At 39.3% G+C, this 19454-nt stretch overlaps 1 protein-coding gene across 4 annotated transcripts in view; it reads left to right on the top strand.

The window, feature by feature from the left end:
- LOC126187351 (NEDD8-conjugating enzyme UBE2F-like) overlaps positions 1–19454 on the top strand; it is a 69080-nt gene that overhangs the window by 14551 nt on the left and 35075 nt on the right. For 3 of the 4 annotated variants that reach the window (XM_049928376.1, XM_049928377.1, XM_049928375.1), the window contains one exon: positions 13869–14030. In XM_049928376.1, the coding sequence (XP_049784333.1) occupies positions 13869–14030 (162 nt within the window). Of the gene's footprint in view, positions 1–1707; positions 1881–13868; positions 14031–19454 lie in introns of all 4 variants that reach the window. The other variant, XM_049928378.1, reaches the window with a different exon arrangement.

Raw genomic sequence — 19454 nt, 5'->3', positions numbered from 1 at the left:
GGACACAAAATAAATTTTCTTGGATGTGACAGTTTCACTGAATGTGACTAGGACATAATCTATTAAAGACAAACACATTTTAAGTGTGGAGAGTGATTTGAGAGCACACCTGGTATACTTACAACCATTCACCAGTGTATCCATCTGAATCAGGTGACTTTTGGAATCTTAAATGAGTGTTCATGTCAGGAACACTTACAGTTGTTGGGTATCGTATTCTGTAATCTACAAAACAAATGGTGTAGCGTGAAACAGCAATTGTACCTCTTGATTTTCTATGATATTTGTCTGACAAAACATGAAGAGAATAAGTAGTATGGGCAAAGGAATTATATCCTTTTCTTTTTTCACATCTGGACAAAGTCTCGTGTGAAAGACGTAACACAATGTTCAGTCTATTTTCGGGCATGTGACCTAGTCATTGCATACTTGCAACAATATTATAAAGTGGGGTGGATGACTAATTTCTGTGTAGAAATCTGTGCCCATTTATTCCTTAAGATGTGTATACATGTGATTCAAAACTGACATACTGTGAAATTCAGGGTCAGTGTTCACTTGAGAGTGTCAACCCAACATTGTCATAGTTACAGCTAAACCTTTATGGCATAGTGAGATATGCATAAAAGATAAAAATGCATCCACATTCTTGACCACAAAATCCCAAAGAGGTGAGACTGTGGCCAAGAGAGTTAGATTTCATAATTCATTGAGTGACTTGTATAGATAATAAACTGTTGCAGAATTGTGTGACTAAAGAAAACATTGTGCTGCTGATTTTAAATACAACATTCATGTAATGTGTCTTTGGTTAGAATATTATCTTTTGGAAGAAAAGCTCATGACTTGTTAACCTACCTATATCTGTAATTGTCTTTGTTTTTCGGATTGCAGACCTTTGATAATTTAATGTGGCAATATGTTTATCTTAAAAAATTTGGCATTTAGGCAAATATAAATATGTTGGTGAACTTGAAGTAAACAGAAATTAGTAACTGAAAAAAAGCAGTTATCTGTACTTTTTTTCCCATTGTGTGCTTAGTACTGTGGATTGAGTTAAGCGCCCAGACCCCAATTAATTTATTTTGCCATTGGGCCGATGAATGTGTTGTTAATGTATCTCCAAAACTTTTGCTTCCAGTATGGTGTTCAGCTCATTCTCTCTAAAATTCTTCATAGTTTAACTGGCAGTCAGAGGAGAAAGAGGGCTATGCATGACAGCACTGTCAATCTGACAAAAATATTTATTTAATACAAACTATGTTCTATGTAGCACATGTACTTTGAATTTCACAGTATGTTAGCTTTGAGTCACGTGTTTTAGGTTCTCAAGGAATAAATGGGCAAGAGTTTTCATTCTGAATCTGTTACCTGCCACTCTTAACAACTGCAGAAAGGTCTTTAGCTAAAATATTGATAGAGGAATTAATTATTACTTCCTGTAGGCCCAAAAATTGATGGGATATTCTATTCTCTGATAACACTTAGAGATCACAAGTTAGTACGGTAATTAAACTATGCGTGGATATGCTTTCTTAAGCTTTCTGGAAAAAATTCAGAAACAACCAAAAGTGGACATGGCTGGAATCCTGATCTGCCCATAAAACACACTTGTCCACAGAGCAGCAAGTATTTAAGGATTTCTTAAGGTGTCTTCTCTCACTTTGTGAGCCAGACATGGTCCCATGTATTGCTTTCTCTTCCCAGAACCAAACTGAACCACCTGTGGGAATTGTATCTCCAGAAGTAGATCTACATGCCAACAAAACATTACTCCACAGACCTCCCAAGAAGTTATATCGTGGAGTCTCCACTAAGTAGTTTGGGGGGATGCGTGGGTGCTTACAACATGATGGAGAGCACTGTGAGAAGATATGAAGGTAAGTTTTCAGAAAAGCAGAAATTTGCATTATTCTATCAAAACTTTCAGATTGGCTTCACAAAAAACTGTGACTTCAAGCGAATTACTGGGAATCACTGCAAAAGATTGCATTGTCCGTTGTCTAATACTTATATTCAGTAATAAACTATTTTGTAAAAGTAAGTAGTTGCAGAATTGTTGGTGCAGAGAATCTCTGAAGGAAGGAGAGGGCAATGGTAAGTAGGGGAGGGGAAGTAGTGTTCTGAGGAAGAGGAACTGTGGTGGTGGTGGTGGTGGTGGTGGTCAGATTACATGGAAAGACAAGGATTAGTATTTCATCAATGAAATTAAAACAAGTGATGCTATAACTGGAGAGGATTTCTGTCTTACACAAGACACCTTTGTGGTTTTGTTTTCACTCAAAAATGTTGCATTGTGCTATTTTCAGTGGGTTTATTTGTTTATTTTCCTTTCGTGAAATTGTTGTTGTACATTAAACTTTAAAGAAACTTTTGGTACAAAACTTATAAATTTGTAAAGTAAGCAACCATTGTCAAATGTTGTACTTTGGTTTGTGTACAGTACCAGGTTAAGCCATGTATCACTGTGTTGTTTATTTAAGGTAATCTGAAGGTTCCAGTTGGGAAACAAGGTAGATGTACGAATTCTTTTGCGTACCTCCCTTGAAGCTATTGATTTTTCTGTTTATTATGCTTTTCCAACCAATCATCACTACGTATCATGTTATTTAGCGTGTTGCAGTTTTTGACGTTGTTTTGTTTTTACTTTGTGTGTGTCAAGATAACACAATCATTTCTTTTGTTTGTGTCATAAAACAAGCAATTTCTAAAATTTATTAGCCAAGTGCTGAGTTTTTGCCAGTTACGTGTTGTGGCTGTGTAGTGTTTGTTTTGACGTATGGATTTGAAATGCTGTTGACATTTTTGGTTTTGTGTGTGTGTGTGTGTGTGTGTGTGTGTGTGTGTGTGTGTGTGTGTGTGTGTGTGGGCGAGGGGGGGGGGGGGGGGCACGTGCACGTGCGTAGGTGTGTGTGTGTAGTTGTGCTGTGTAATCATTTGTGTTCATGGGTGTTTTGTACATTTTGTGTAATAAATATCTGAAGCTAGCTTCTTCATGGGTTTTGGGGTGATTAGATTGGTGATTATAGGTGTCCTATAAATTGTGAACTCATGTTTGTTGTTTCTCTTCTGTATGGTGAGACCTAAGAAGTAGTTTTTCACCTGTGTTTCAATCATGAACTGTTTTGGTGGGTGGATGGTGTCTAGGTCTTCATGAAGTTATTTTCTACGAGATTGTGAGTCATGTATTAGGCAAATTATATTGTCTACATATCTGTGTCCATCTTATTTAGTACTGCTTTCGTTTTACTATTTCGTCTCGCATTTGATTTTCTATCTGACTGATGAAAAGGTCAGGTTGAAGATCACTGATTGGGGATCCCATAGGTCAGGGGTGGGCGAATAGCGAACTGCGGCCACATGTGGCTCAGTAAGGGTTTTTGTGTGGCCTGCCAAGACAGTCAGAAAAATCTGCATTGAACAGAGATTTTGTTGAAACAGACACCATGCCATTACCCGTGTGTAATGTAGATACTAATCATGCAAACCAGTATGATATTCGGTGTGGTGGCTGATGGTAGCGACCAGAAAGGTATTTCCATTTACAGCCTCTACGATCAGCCACGGCGCCAAATGTCAGTGTGGTTTCTGCATATAGTACGATGCACACTCTGGAATGCTGTATGTTTAATGAAGAATGGACAAATACATATTTCTTTGTTTACACCTGCTGAAGCAGTGTGTTGATTGTATCATGAAACAATAGCCGTATATAATGAGTACAATCTGAAAAATATTACAAACCAAAACATAACGAATATGGCTCACATCTCAAAATTCTGCCACAGAAGCAAGTTTCTTGCTAGCCTTTAATCTATGTAATCTTTCTTTCTTTCTTTCTTTCTTTCTTTCTTTCTTCTTTCTTCTTCTCCTTTTTTTCCCCTCTGCGCATAGTGAGTTTATTAAGCAGTGTGTGCTAGAGTGTGTGAACATACTGTGTTGTGATCTTACAAGCAAATTTGAAAGCACTTCATTGTTAAGAAATGCTATAGTGCAACCCAAGGACTAAGTGACGAACTCGTAGAATAGCTGAAGAATGCCAGCAAAGATTTTGCTTGGTCTACATCTACATCTACATTTATACTCCGCAAGCCACCCACCGGTGTGTGGCGGAGGGCACTTTAGGTGCCACTGTCATTACCTCCCTTTTCTGTTCCAGTCGCGTATGGTTCGTGAGAAGAACGACTGTCTGAAAGCCTCCGTGCGCGCTCGAATCTCTAATTTTACATTCGTGATCTCCTCGGGAGGTATAAGTAGGGGGAAGCAATATATTCGATACCTCATCCAGAAACGCACCCTCTCGAAACCTGGCGAGCGAGCTACACCGCGATGCAGAGCGCCTCTCTTGCAGAGTCTGCCACTTGAGTTTGCTAAATATCTCCGTAACGCTATCACGGTTACCAAATAACCCTGTGACGCAACGCGCCGCTCTTCTTAGGATCTTCTCTATCTCTTCCGTCAACCCAATCTGGTACGGATCCCACACTGATGAGCAATACTGAAGCATAGGTCGAACTAGTGTTATGTAAGCCACCTCCTTGGTTGATGGACTACATTTTCTAAGGACTCTCCCAATGAATCTCAACCTGGTACCCGCCTTACCAACAATTAATTTTATATGATCATTCCACTTCAAATAGTTCCGCACGCATACTCACAGATATTTTACAGAAGTAACTGCTACCAGTGTTTGTTCCGCTATCATGTAGTCGTACAATAAAGGATCCTTCTTTCTATGTATTCGCAATACATTACATTTGTCTATGTTAAGGGTCAGTTGCCACTCCCTGCACCAAGTGCCTATCCGCTGCAGATCTTCCTGCATTTCGCTACAATTTTCTAATGCTGCAACTTCTCTGTCTACTACAGCATCATCCGCTAAAAGCTGCATGGAACTTCCGACACTATCTGCTAGGTCATTTATATATATTGTGAAAAGCAATGGTCCCAAACACTCTCCTGTGGCACGCCAGAGGTTACTTTAACGTTTGTAGACTTCTCTCCATTGAGAACAACATGCTAACATGCTGTGTTCTGTTTGCTAAAAACTCTTCAATCCAGCCACACAGCTGGTCTGATATTCCGTAGGCTCTTACTTTGTTTATCAGGCGACAGTGCGGAACTGTATCGAACGCCTTCCGAAGGTCTTCTTTGGCAGTGGATGGGAATACAGATAATGAAGACACTGCATGATTACTCCTCTGTATCCATGAAATTAATGAAAAGTCCCTCATTGCAGAGGAGTTACTTGGCCTACAATTGATGACAGATAGAACTGTTAGTAGGGACATGGTAGAGTATGCTGTGAATTGTATGGAGAAAAGTGGCTTGTCCTGGAACAACATGGCAAGCATTACAACACATGAGACCAAGGTGTTTTCTGGGACAGTTTTAGGTATTGTCAAGCTTTTAACAAACGAGGTACAAGCACAAGACGCAGATGGTGATATAAAGAATGGGGCAAGTAAAAGTGCCCTGGTGGCCCGGAGAACAGAGTTCCTGGGTATAAAGAAACACAGTAGAGGAAAGGAATTATAGTACTAACATGACTATAGCAGATGTTGAAAGTGACCACCATTCATCTCTTGGCACTTTTGGGCCCTGGTCAGCAAGATGCTGAAGGTGATCAGAGCTGGACTACAGGAATTGCTGCAGTCTCATCTGAAATGTTCTGCTGCAGCTCTTGAGACTGAGGGTTGTTGAGATACACTTTAGACTTGAGAGCTACCCACACAAAGTAATTGCACACAGACAGGTCAGGTGACTGGGTTGACCTGCTAGGGCTGCGACCAGACTGACTTGTGCTAACAGCTGTCAGGCATGAGACGTGTGTAAATGTACTCCAAGGTGTGGCTGGCTGTATGGACAGTTGCTCCATCCTGTTGGAAGTAACTGTAGGTCTTTTCTTCCTTCATTAATGCTGCCACAAATGGTATCCACTCATCTGGGCCTCTTTTATTTGCACTGCCCCACCCTGTACTGTCATTTCATTACATTTTGCATCAGGAGATCCACTGTAAAGCAGCAATGGACTTGAAGTATGTGGAAGAGGTAGATTATATTGATTGTGTGTTGCATACAATCAGAGCAAGGGCACTGCACCATTGTCACTTCAGAACTTTTCTTGAGGATGTGGAGACACAGAGGGAAGATGTAATTTACAACAGCAGCCTGAATTAGTTGAGCTTTGGCGAAGTTTTAGAGAGTCTGAGCACTGCAGAGTGAAATCCTCTTATTCCTGAACACAAAGGAGATACCACATGATTTTGTGAGGAGTGGAAATATGAGATGTTGATTGGAGCCTGATATATCTGAGAAATTTAATTTAATGAACTGAATTAGAGATTGCAGGGAAAGGAGTTGCTTGCACATGAAATGTGTGAGCATGTAAGATGTTTCAAAGTACAAGTTGGTCTTCTGGTAAGGTGAGCAGATGAAGGCAATTTTTGTTATTTCCCTTTATTAGGAAAAAAGAATATGCCTGGAAGGGTTTCTAATAAGATTAAGGGTCATCTGCAGAGTTTGGAGAGGCAGCTCACAAGATGATTTCAGGACTATGAGAAAATTTAATTTAAATCCAATTTGCTCTCTCATCCCATCACTGCTGATGTTGACATAACATCCTAGGAGTTACAGCTTGAACTTACTGACATGCAGTCATATTGTACCATGAAAGAAATGTTTAATGCTGAGACATTTCTTGACTTTTGTAAATCTCCGTTGTTTGAAAAATTTCCATCCATGAAGAAGATTTCTAGGAGTATGTGCCCTGTACTTGGCTCTACATGTATTTGTGAGCAAAGTTTTTCTGCTTTAAGATCAACATGAGTAAACATAGAGGTTCCTTGACAGAAGACATAGTAGGCTGTGATGAGTATCTCAGCAAGGAATGTCAAAAAAAATTGTAGTAAAGGGTGACAGGATGCTGAATTTAAAATAAAATGTGCTTGCAGCTATAGACGATATCTATAAATAAGCTGAGTATAACTCGTGAATTAATTTTGTTTACATTTGTTGACTTTTATCATAACACTTAAATCCTTTCTGAGCCGAGCGGTCTAAGGTGTTGCAGTCATGGTTGCGGCTGGTCCCAGCAGAGGTTCGACTCCTCCCTCGGGCATGGATGTGTGTGTTTGTCCTTAGGATAATTTAGGTTAAGTAGTGTGTAAGCTTAGGGACTGATGACCTTAGCAGTTAAGTCCCATAAGATTTCACACACACACACACACACACACACACACACACACACACACACACAAATCCTTTCTGAAATGCAAAGTTTAGTAAGGAATTCAATATTTTTAACAGGTGTGGCCCTCTGCCAAATTCTGCTTCCACAAAGTGGCCCCCAAGCCACAATAGTTGCCCACTCCTGCCATCGGTAGTCCCTCTTGTTGAGAGTAAATTTTGTTGTTGAATGTGAAGTAGTTTTGCCTTGCGATGAGCATCAGTGTGGGTGACATTTCTTGTATGTTTGTTGTGGGTACGTTTCCTTGCAGTTGGAGATTTCTTCCAATGATGTAGACAGTTTCTTCCTTTGGAATGTTTGTGTACATGGAAATTATGTCAAATAGAATTTCATATGTTTTCTTATTTTTTGTATTAAGTCTTTTGAGTTCTTTAGACTTCTGTTTCAGTGTGTTTGTGTATTGTCTGTAGTGTCTGGATGGGAAAAAACTGCAAGTGTGTCTTGCATAAGGTGGAAATCTTCCAGTTTTTTAGCAAGTGTGGAAATAAGAACTGCCATTCACAAGATGATGATGATGATGATGATGATGATGATGATGATGATGATGATGATGATGATGATGATGATGATTTTCTGAAGGAATGGGAAGGAGAAAAAATATGTTTGTTTGCAGGTTAAAGGAACAGAACAAAATAGCTAGGTACTCTTTATTCAGGGTATGTTAGTTTTTGCTTCAGCTTTTATGACTGAGAAATCACTTTATTGCTAATCGGAATGGACATATTTTTAAAGTGCAGAATATGGTGACAATATATTGTATTTTGGAAACAGTCCTGTTTTTGTTGGTGAAGAACACAACCAGATGTGGAGTCATGAGATCGACCAAGGGTAAACTAAAATTGCATGTCCTGTTTTTAGTCCTCTGTAACCTCAATAGTTGTAATGTATCTCCCTTGTTTGTTTTTTTAATCAGCTTGAAGACATTATTTGCCCCCATTTTTCCTTCCAAATGCTTTATACAAAATTTACTAAGCAACAGTGACACATCCATTTTGACGGTTGCTACTTTCTGTGTCTAAAGTTGTTCCTACCTTAGTCTTTCCCTTCATGGGTGTCAAATCCCTACCAAACAACAAATATATACATATTTGCCAATATTAGACATGAAACTCGAGGTTTACAATAAAATGACTTTAGCATCTTACACCCACAAAGTCAGTCTACGTAGTTCAGTATTAGAAGACAACAGTCTTCAACACACTTTGCAAAGTAATTTCCATTTTTCAGCTGTTGATAGGTAGATTCAGAATTATTTTTTCTGGTTATCATCATAAGTCGCTGCACTCATTGCTGAGGGCCATGACCCAATGAACCAAGTGTCTCCACCCTGGATGGTTGCCAGATTCTCTTAGTGCTCGCTAAAGAGGTAGACTGGAGATCTTCTTGTTTTGATCCATCCATCTGCTCACTGCTCTTCCTCTTGGTCTCATGCCCTCGATCTTTCCTTGCAAGATTATTTTCTCTAGATTTTTTCCATCTCTTCTCACAATATGGCCAAAAAACTGGAGAATTTTTTCAGTGACTCGAAAAGAAAGGCGTTTGGAGGTAGAGTTGTACAATAATGGACACACTTTTTCCTCTTTCCATCCATTTTATGCGTAGCATCCTACGCCAGCACCGAAACTCAAACGCATCCATCAATGCACTGTTTGTCTCTGACCTTGAGTGTCCATGTTTCGCAATCATAAAAGAAGACAGAAAACACGAGTGTTTCAAGTAGCCGGATCTTTGTGCTATTTGTTATTGCTCTGCTATGCCAGTTCTTGGTGGTGAGCTTCATCATAGCGACTCACCCTAGCGTGATCCACCTTCTTATCTCATCTTCACAACTCCCTGTACTACAGATGGTTGACCCAAGATAGATGAAGGAAAGCACGACTTCCAGTTCCTTTAATCGACCTGTGAGGTGGATCTGTTCTTCTCATTCAATTAACATGAGTTTAGACTTGCTGAGGTTGATGTCTAATCCATTTTTTCTGGTAAAAGTACCATTTATCACTTAACATTGTGTTCCAGTGCAGGCTCCTTTGTCTTTAATTTCTCTGGACAAAACCGATATAATGCAGTTTTGATAACATTCTCCCTCTTTTCTCAACAATTTTCATTTCCATAATGTGTTTTGATATTTCATTTATTTGGTTCCTAATTTGAATTTTCTAGCATTTATAGACTTAGAGAAAGCTTTTGACTATGTTGACTGGAATACTCTCTTTCAAATTCTGAAGGTGGCAGGGGTAAAATACAGGGAGCAAAAGGCTATTTACAATTTGTAGAGAGACCAGATGACGGTTACAAGAGTATAGGGGCAGGAAAGGGAAGCAGTGGTTGGGAAAGGAGTGAGACAGGTTTGTAGCCTATCCTCAATGTTATTCAATCTGTATATTGACCAAGCCGTAAAGGAAACAAAAGAAAAATTTGGAGTAGGAATTAAAATTCACGGAGAAGAAAGGTTCACCGATGACATTGTAATTCTGTCGGAGACAGCAAAGGACCTGGAAGAGCAGCTAAACGGAATGGACAGTGTCTTGAATGGAGGATAATGGACTGTAGCCGAATTAAATCGGGTGATGCTAAGGGTATTAGATTAGGAAATGAGACGCTTAAAGTAGTAAATGAGTTTTTCTATTTGGGGAGCGAAATAATTAATGATGGTCGAAGTAGAGAGAATATAAAGTGTAGACTGGCAATGGCAAGAAAATTGTTTCTGAAGAAAAGAAATGTGTTAACATCGAGTATAGATTTGTCAGGAAGTCGTTTCTGAAAGTATTTGTATGGAGTGTGGCCATGTATGGAAGTGAAATGTGGATGATAAATGGTTTGGACATGAGGAGAATAGAAGCTTTCAAAATGTGGTGCTACTGAAGAATGCTGAAGATTAGATGGGTAGATCACATGATTAATGAGGAAGTATTGAATAGAATTGGGGAGAAGAGAAATTTGTGGCACAACGTGACTAGAAGAAGGGATCGCTTGTTAGGACGTATTCTGAGGCCTCAAGGGATCACCAGTTTAGTACTGGAGGGCAGCGTGGAAGGTAAAAGTTGTAGAGGGAGACAGAGATGAATACACTAAACAGATTCAGAAGGATGTAGGTTGCAGTAGGTACTGGGAGAAGAAAAAGCTTGCACAGGATATAGTAGCATGGAGAGCTGCATCAAACCAGTCTCTGGACTGAAGACCACAACAACAACAACAATTTGAAACTATTTTGTTCTACAGATTTGTTTTGTACTTCAACTGCCTTTATAATATTGCTTTAGGCACAATAATTTTTATTCCCTATTTTTGTATTGCTTACCATTAATTTCTGTTACTCCTCGATAATAGCTTCTTTTAGTCGTTGATTGTGATTCTGACCTTTCTTAAATTGACAAGCATTTTATATACAAATAACCAGCTATAATTCAGAGAGAGATCTGTCTTGAGATGGTACACTTTTTTATATCAAGATTATGTTATCTCCTGAAAGCAGTGTGAAAATTAAAAGCAAGGTGAATGGTACGAGGGGGGGCTGGGGGTGTTATGGTGTTCTGCTTATTTTTATCAGAGATTTCATTCTGGCTGAGCAGTGGTGTTGCAAAGTGGGATCAGGTAGTAGATACTGATATCAATAGCCTAGTTAATTGCACAGGACTTCATTCTTATGACAATACTTACATACACATATGGTCAAGGCCCCAGCAACCTGTGAACTTATATCCAGTTTGGATGTCATTGGTGGCAGTGTCAGCACAACAGACAGCGATGATACTACACAGCCAGTGGTGATGCTGCACAGGCAGCGACCTTGTATTGAGCCAACTGACGTGGGAAAGTGCATACTGAGTGCTGTAAGGTGAATGTTCTCGCACCGTACTTCCATGGCCTCCTTAAATTATGAAGGTGCAGGACAGTTCAGGAACCCATGGTTCTGTTAAAAATTTGTGTATTTTAGGACTTCTTTTCTTACTCTAGTAGTCGAGAAAAGTACAACCAGCCCAATAAGTGTTTTTGACATTTCATGATGTGTAAGCTACACAGAAAAGAGATGATTAGAAATTGGAACAGATGCAATTGAATATGAAATTAGCATGCATGAATGCTTGAACATGCAGGAAGTGTCCAGCCACAGATTTGTGACAGAATCGTATTTCTGTCAGAACTGCAGGTGGGACTAATGATCAGTTGGGCACAAAACAGCAAGTATCCATTGTTGAGTGTCATTCGTGGCACAGTGTGTGGTAAACATGAGCTGAAATGGTTGCACAAGAGTGAAGGGGTTCTGCAAAAAAACTGTAAAGTTTCAAAACAGATACGAACTCCAGAAAACATTAACTCAGGTGAATGATAGCTCACAGAAAAGTCCGACAAAATCACGGAACTGTTTAGCAGTGAAAGTTGGAATTAAGATTTTTGTGTTGGAACATTATCAGAAAGTTCTCCATCTTTATCTTAACTCATTTTCTATTAGTCATGAGTCAAAGCGTTTGAATCAAGATACGTGTGTTCAGTTCTGATGGGGACTATTGAATGAATTATTTGGATCCTCAGTTTCCCATTTACTCCTTGAGATCTTGTACATTATGTCCATTTGTGTGAACTCGCAGAATACAGGCCATTAAATATCAGAAAATCTTCACCAGTAAGTTGCATAACAATAATATGTGTAGATCAAAATTGTGTGGCAGATCAAGGTTTGAACCTGGAACCTTTGCCTTTTGCGGGTGAATGTTATAGTGATTGAGCTATCTGGGCATGACTCACCCACTGTCCTCAGAGTGCTACTTCTTCTAGTACCTCTCTCCTACTTCCAAAACTTCACAGATGTTCTCAGTGCATACACTAATGTAGAGTTAGAATTCATTCTGGAAACAATTGCCATAGCTGTGGTTAAGTCTTTTCTCCGCAGTATCCTTTCTTCAAGGAGTACTAGTCTTGCAAGGTGTGCTGGAGCACTTATAAATTATTGACATGGGAGAGAGGTACTGAAGGAAATAAAGCTGTGAGGACAGGTTTTGAGTCATGCCTGGATAGCTCAGTCAGTACAGCACTTGTCAACAAAAGGCAAAGGATCTGGTTTCATTCCCTAGTCTGACAAACAGCTTTAATCTACGACAAAGTTTTAAATCAGTGCACACTCTGCTGCGAAGTGAAAACTCATTTTGGAAATTTAGATAGATGTTCAGTGTGCAATGCCTGTTTTCTGAACAGTAACAAGGTCCCTTCACCAAACTGTTAATGCTGAGCATCGCATAGGGAAACTGCTTAATCCATTTGTGGATCATGTTTTCAGCAATGTGGCACAAAAGCACACATTGCATTTTGCAACATTGGCTCAAGCTCGTGACATTTTTGCTTAGGAGAGGATGATCAGCAAAGCAGTAAAATATAATGGCCTCCGAGATTGTTTAATCTCTCCCCATGTGATTTTTTTTTTTTTAGCAAGTTGGTGAGGTGTACTTGAATAATTCCCCTTACACTGAGAAAGGTACAACAGGACTTCGAAAATGTTGTTATTGTGGCTCCCCCCGTCGGAGGCTTGAATCCTCCCTCGGGCATGGGTGTCTGTGTTGTCCGTAGCGTAAGTTAGTTTAAGTTAGGCTTAGGGACTGATAACTTAAGTAGTTTGGTCCCATAAGGTCTTACCACAAATTTCCAAATTTTGTTGTTATTGGCATTGCTATTGGCACACATCAGGTGTAGCTTCTACATGTGTCTTGCAGTTTGATAAATCACGCACAGCACTGCATTGCTGTCAATAGTGGCTATTTCCAGCATCTTTTGTAAAGAGCAATTATCGTGTTCATAACAAGAGTACTTCAGTCACCCTTTACAACCTGCAGTTTTCTACATTATGACAATTAACTACGTGTTGTTTTCACATTGTTCTCATGTATTCTTGAGTTCAGTGTTTCTTAGTTGCTGCTATTTCTATGTAATTGCTCCCTAGTTGGACGAAACATGACTTCACTTCATTTTTTTTCCCAACTTACTGTATGTTGGTATTTGAAACTAATTTTTTTATTTGAGTGATAACTGTGAATTGATACAGGTAATCATGTCTGATTTGTGGGCTATAGAACACACAAATGAAAGCTACCATATGTTCGAACTCTAAGGCCTAAGTAAAGTGTTACATTTGTTTATAGTGGTGTCTTAGAAGATAATGCCTCATATTTCCTTTTCTTGCCAGCAACAAACACCACTTTTTCTGTTAAATGGGGTCCAACGACTGGAAACAGCAAAAGTGAAAATTATCATGTACAAGGTGTCATTTATGTGCTTTTCAATCATTGCAGTACTGACTGATTCTGTGTAAATGTTCTAAATGCCTATACATCAAATGAAAGAGCACAGGCACTCACCTGTGTCAGCAGGTGAATGAAGGGTGGTACAGAAGTACTTAAAGTCAGAATGAAATGTCTCTGAGTACTAGTGGCAAAATGCTGATAAATTCTTGGAGAGTTGCCTGTACTCGTCCAGCTTTTGCATATTTTCACTGTGGAATTCGTTTGTGTAATGGTTCTTTTTTCATCACTGTGGTTTCTAAAGATAACAAATGTATTTTTTTTATTACTTGTAGCATTTAATATTTCATGTATACATGTTAAATAATCTCATTGTTGTTGTGTTCTCAAAGGTTCAAGAAATGGAGCAAACTTTGCCTGTCACTTGCAAGGTCCATTTTGACAATCCAGATATTCTGTATGATTTTACTTTAACGGTAATGCCAGATGAAGGATACTGGATGGGTGGTCGTTTCGTGTTCCACATTCATGTTACTGAAGAGTATAACATGGCTGTAAGTGTAATTCTCTATTCTGAAAGAATTTCTTTTTCATTGTGTAATTTAAGTAAGACTTCTTACACTGATTCTTATTGGAACCATATAACATGAGTACACAACAAAAAACTTTACTTTTTGATTTGGTTTGTTTGTGTACAATGGTATTATGTGTAACTCCAAAACTTCCAGCCTCAGTGAATCCAGACTGCCACAGCCATTCATAATGTGATTAGCAAATAAATTACTGTATATGAAACTGGGCATCATGTAGAACAAATAATACAGCTTAAGTAGCAACTTTCCTAATTTTGGAACCAACCTATTTTTATATGGAAGTTATTTGGAAAACTAACTTTCACCATGGTTGTATCTTCGTTTAACAATGCTCACCTTGAACGTTGCCACATTTAATGCACTTTGATAGGTTTTACTAGTATCTCCTTGTACCATGACAATGTCTGATTCATCTGGTCTGTGTCAGTATGCTGGAGGTACACATCTGTAAATGATTTACCAACAATATTCTAAGACGTGAGGTCTGGACTAAACAGAGGAGGAACAAATGGCCTCAAGTGGAGTCTACCATGCCATTTAGATCTATACGTGCTTCACAGTGTGTAAGGCATTTATTCTCATCAGAGCAAATTTCTGGTGAAACCTTGCCACTGTAGCCTGATCTCCATCAATTCTGTAATGCGTCACATTTTGCAGTAGGCCTGTGTCTCCAAAAACCAAATCATTACTTGCACGTCAAAAGGATTTTTTAGACACTGAATTTGTTTAGCATGTTAGAGTTGGTGTGTGGATAGGTCCACCATACCAAACAATGACTAGATGGCTAACTGCCACAAAACATCTGAGCATGTATGTGAGTAAATCTTCATCACTCTCTGAATGACCCTTGTATTTTAAGTAACATTCCACTGTTAAGGAAAAATGTGGTTTCATAATGGAGCAAAATATGTAATTTATTTATACTGAATGAGGTGGTGCTGTGGTATACGTTGCATTATTCTGGGAGGATGGTGATTCAGATCTTTACCTGGCCAACCAGATAGTTGCCTTCCCCCATCATTATGCTCCAACTCTACTGACCTTGTCATTGATGGGATGTTAAACCATTTTTACTTCTAACTTGTAGTGTGCATTAGGATGGATATGTTTATATGAATACGTATGATTACCTAACTTGCTTACTAAAGTAATCCCATATCAAAGCTATACGTTAGAGATGGAGGTACATGACATGGCTTCCAGTTGTAGAAACAATATTCACATGGCAGAATGGTTTCAGTATTCAGTTAAATTAAACATTGTGAAATGAAATGCCATCAGTGGGGGGAAAATCACTGAAGACCCAGTGACATGAAATTACATCACTAAAAACAGTTCAGAAATATGGAGCCTGTATTGTAATGAATATGCTGTTAACAAGTGGGAATTTGTAGCAGTCAACACTCAAACCCTGACTTCCTGCCTTTTGCAAGTAGTCTCCTTAATGATTAGGCTATCTGAGCATTCCTTTTGCCCTGTCTCAAATCATCATCATCACTGACATTTTCAGCTGTGCTATCCAAACGCATCATCCAGTGGTTCCTCCCCCTAGATATGAGAGATTACCACCATTGGGGAAATAAATAGATGCAATATTTTCTTGAACAGTGCATTGCATTCTAGCAACTAAGGGATGCGTGGTGTGGTGTAAATGGCTTTTTGCATTTCCAGGAAGATAACTAGTTATGGTTATAATAGAAGGAAACATTCCACGAAGGAAAATATACCTAAAAACAAAGATGATGTTACTTACCAAATGAAAATGCTGGCAGGTCGACAGACACACAAACGAACACAAACATACACACAAAATTCAAGCTTTCGCAACAAACTGTTGCCTCATCAGGAAAGAGGGAAGGAGAGGGAAAGACGAAAGGATGTGGGTTTTAAGGGAGAGGGTAAGGAGTCATTCCAGTCCCGGGAGCGGAAAGACTTACCTTAGGGGGAAAAAAGGACGGGTATACACACACACACACACACACACACACACACACACACACACACATATCCATCCACACATATGCAGACACAAGCAGACATATTTAAAGACCAATGAGGCAACAGTTTGTTGCGAAAGCTTGAATTTTGTGTGTATGTTTGTGTTCGTTTGTGTGTCTGTCGACCTGCCAGCACTTTCATTTGGTAAGTCACATCATCTTTGTTTTTAAGATAGCTAGTTAAGTTTATATAATGAAATTCATGTCCATATTACAAAGGAAGACAAAATTATTGTATCTCCTATGTATAACAATAATAGAAGTTCCTGCAAATATGTAAAATAAGGGAAAGGCAACCATGTACCCCTGGAGGACTGGTCTGTGATGCACAGAAACACATAATAGAAAACAGTTAATGTTAGCTTTCAGTCCTTTAACCCAATGGCAGTACAAAAAACTATTTTAAATAAAAGTAAAACAGTAAATTCCAATTTTTTTAAAGACAAGAGACAATAATTCACTTATGGTGTGATATCAAAAGGCGGTGATCTATCCAAAATGAAAAGCAGTGTTGTATATGGTCAACAGGAGTGGCAGCCTAAGTGTAGGCTGTGTAAAGGGGTGGAGGGGGAGAAAAGCTTAGAGGTGGTGGGATTGGAAGAATGGGCAACTGGTGAAAGTGTAAGACGGAAGGGATCAGGAGGGAAAGAGCAGTGGGAAGGGAGGGGGAGGGGTGGTAAATAGAGGAACAAAGGTAGACAGGAAGGGTAAATTCAAGGGGAGCAAGGAATGGAAGAATAAGCTCTGTGGCAACACAGTGGTGAAAATACAGCCAGTCTCCTTGAAATTACATATCTTCATGGCTCTGTGAAATCAAAATCTGCTTCTGGGTAACATTCAGTATTTCAGTATTGTGCTAGTCCACTCTGTGCATTGTAATATGATTAAATCCTCCATGGCATCTATTCTCTAAGTGGTAGAGACTTGGCTGCACAAGCCTTTACCATTCTTTGACAGTGGCCTCCATGTAGTTACCTGGTGTGTAAGGGTGAGTTCCTGTGATGTTGCACTCAGTTTCAATTTGAGCCAGGTGTTTTCATGCATTACTGTCTTAAAACGTGAATTTATTGATTTGTAATGGATGTCTCTAAGCCAAATTGATCATGTGGAGATTATTGCATGCTGTCTAGGTCGATACAGCCTCCCCAGTTCGTTCCAAAAATATTCTCCTTATGGTACCTACAAGGCAGATCTTCAATGTTTTTGTGCCTTTTGATAGCAACTGGCTGTTAAGGTGATGTCACCGTAGTAAATGGACGTTAGAATACTGAGCAGTCAACAGAAGTGGCATTGTCCTGTTCAGAATGTGAGAGACTATGCAATATTCCTAAAAAATACAGCCTATGCAATACATGAGGAGGATGAAAAACTTTTTGTGAACTGCTGCATGAAATGAAACTGCTCTGCAAAAACAAATATTATTAATTAATTGACTTGCTCTTTGACTTTTTGTCTTCGACAGAGATAGGACAGGCACTGCATTAAAAAGCTCTTGTTTGAATTTTTTGCCTAGACGCATACATTATAAAAATTTTACCTGTCTAATACAATCTGTGAAAAAATTTGACTATAGATGACTGGTTTTTCTTCATGGCTGCTGTAAGGAGAGAACAGGTTAGGTACAGGATGAGTTGGTGGTCGGAGGTTTTTGCTACTCTGTTTCTCAGAGAAAGCCAGGCAAAGTTGGAGAAAACTGCTACAACTCGCGATGAAGACGCCGTTTCCCTTAGCAGCTGCAATATTCAGTCACCATAAGATTTTCATTTCTGGGAACACTTTAAGAATGATACGGTTGAGCAACAGTGGCAGTATGATATCTTCTGACTAGCAAACTGGTCACTTAGGGAACCTCTTGAACATACAAGCTGACAGCGAAAATATTGCGCATCGTCCAGACCTTGATTTTAGCAGATTTGTCTAGTACTGTTAATTTGCGAAGAAATCACTATGCACTGTATTGTTAAGCACGCTAATAGTTTTTATGAAGGTATGAGGATCCAACATCAAATAAATGTTCTTAAAGGTATTTACCTTCCTTTTCACAAATTCAAAATAATCGTGATTACATGTTGACCTCTGCACTTCAAATTACTTCTATATGCAAACTTATTTGATGTCAAAAAGGCACCTGTCCAATTGGCATTTCTTATCTCCAACAATTAAAAGAAAACATAGATTCTTGGGTACTTGCAGCCAGAATATTACAATCATGTTACATTATGTAGGGTCATTACATAGCCCCCCTCTTGGTCACAAATATTTTTTTTGCAAAACAGTTATGTGACCACAGGCAAACTATAACATTGCGTTGCAGGTAGCTGCTGACTCTCGCCACCGGGTGGCACAATCAATCCTACTAACTTTCTCGGGAATGGATTTTACAATGGAAATGAGGCTCACCGATTTGGGCATGGTTGGTGGAGGAAACCAGAGATCAAAACTGGCCAATGGGCCTCGCCAGACCAGTTGTAATTATCGTATTTAGCAAAACAGTGGAATTTTGAATCAAACATGTTGATTTTCAGCATGAATAAAAAAATGTTACATAGTAAGGAACCAAAAAATACAGAAAATCGTTAGAATGTTCACCGAACTGTTTAGAGTATATGAAAATGACACAACGCATGATTATGGATATTATGTTGATGATGCAGTGATAATGGTATGGTGTCGACAGTGCGAAGCTGATGGTACAGCAGGATGGTGAGAAGCTGCAAGACATCGGTATGGAATGGTGGTTGGTGGTGATGGCTGGTCAGGAGGTTGGATGCGAAGCTGTTAGTGAAGGACTGGAGGCTGGGCTGGAACTGCTGAGGCCTCACAGTGCCAAGACGGAAGTTCTCGCGACATGCAACAAGGTACAAAGAAATGTGCAGGAACAAAAGGGCAACTGTAGTGCCTATCTGAAATGAAACGGGTTAGCGCTCAACTCTACCCAACTCGCTCCTGTGTATAAACAGTCCACTTCGGTTCGTGTTTATACTTGCACTCCAGAGTGTCCAGCAAACAATAAAAAAAAGTCTGCATGGTGGAAACAATACACACTGAGATATTTTCGCAACACCAGATAAGTTGTCCAGGGTAGCCACAGCTACATTCAAAAATGACAATAGAACTCCTCAGATAAGATTGTTGCAAACACATACACATGTACTAGTGATTGAGCAGGATGGATCACAGTCTTTGCATAGTAACACTAGTCTGCCTAACACCACAAAAACAACAGCATCACTGTCAGTCGACAACACTTCCATTGGAGTTTCATTGTCGGACAGGATACAGGCCTAAAACAAATCACAGGAACAAAGTTCACTGTCTTTATATCGCTGAAGGTAATTTCACACAATTCTGAAGAATACTGTCTAGAACAGTCACTAGTTAGCATGAG

The sequence above is a fragment of the Schistocerca cancellata genome, chromosome 5 (genome assembly GCF_023864275.1).
Source record: "Schistocerca cancellata isolate TAMUIC-IGC-003103 chromosome 5, iqSchCanc2.1, whole genome shotgun sequence".
Lineage (NCBI taxonomy): Eukaryota > Metazoa > Arthropoda > Insecta > Orthoptera > Acrididae > Schistocerca > Schistocerca cancellata.
This window is presented reverse-complemented; position numbering and strand designations above follow the sequence as displayed.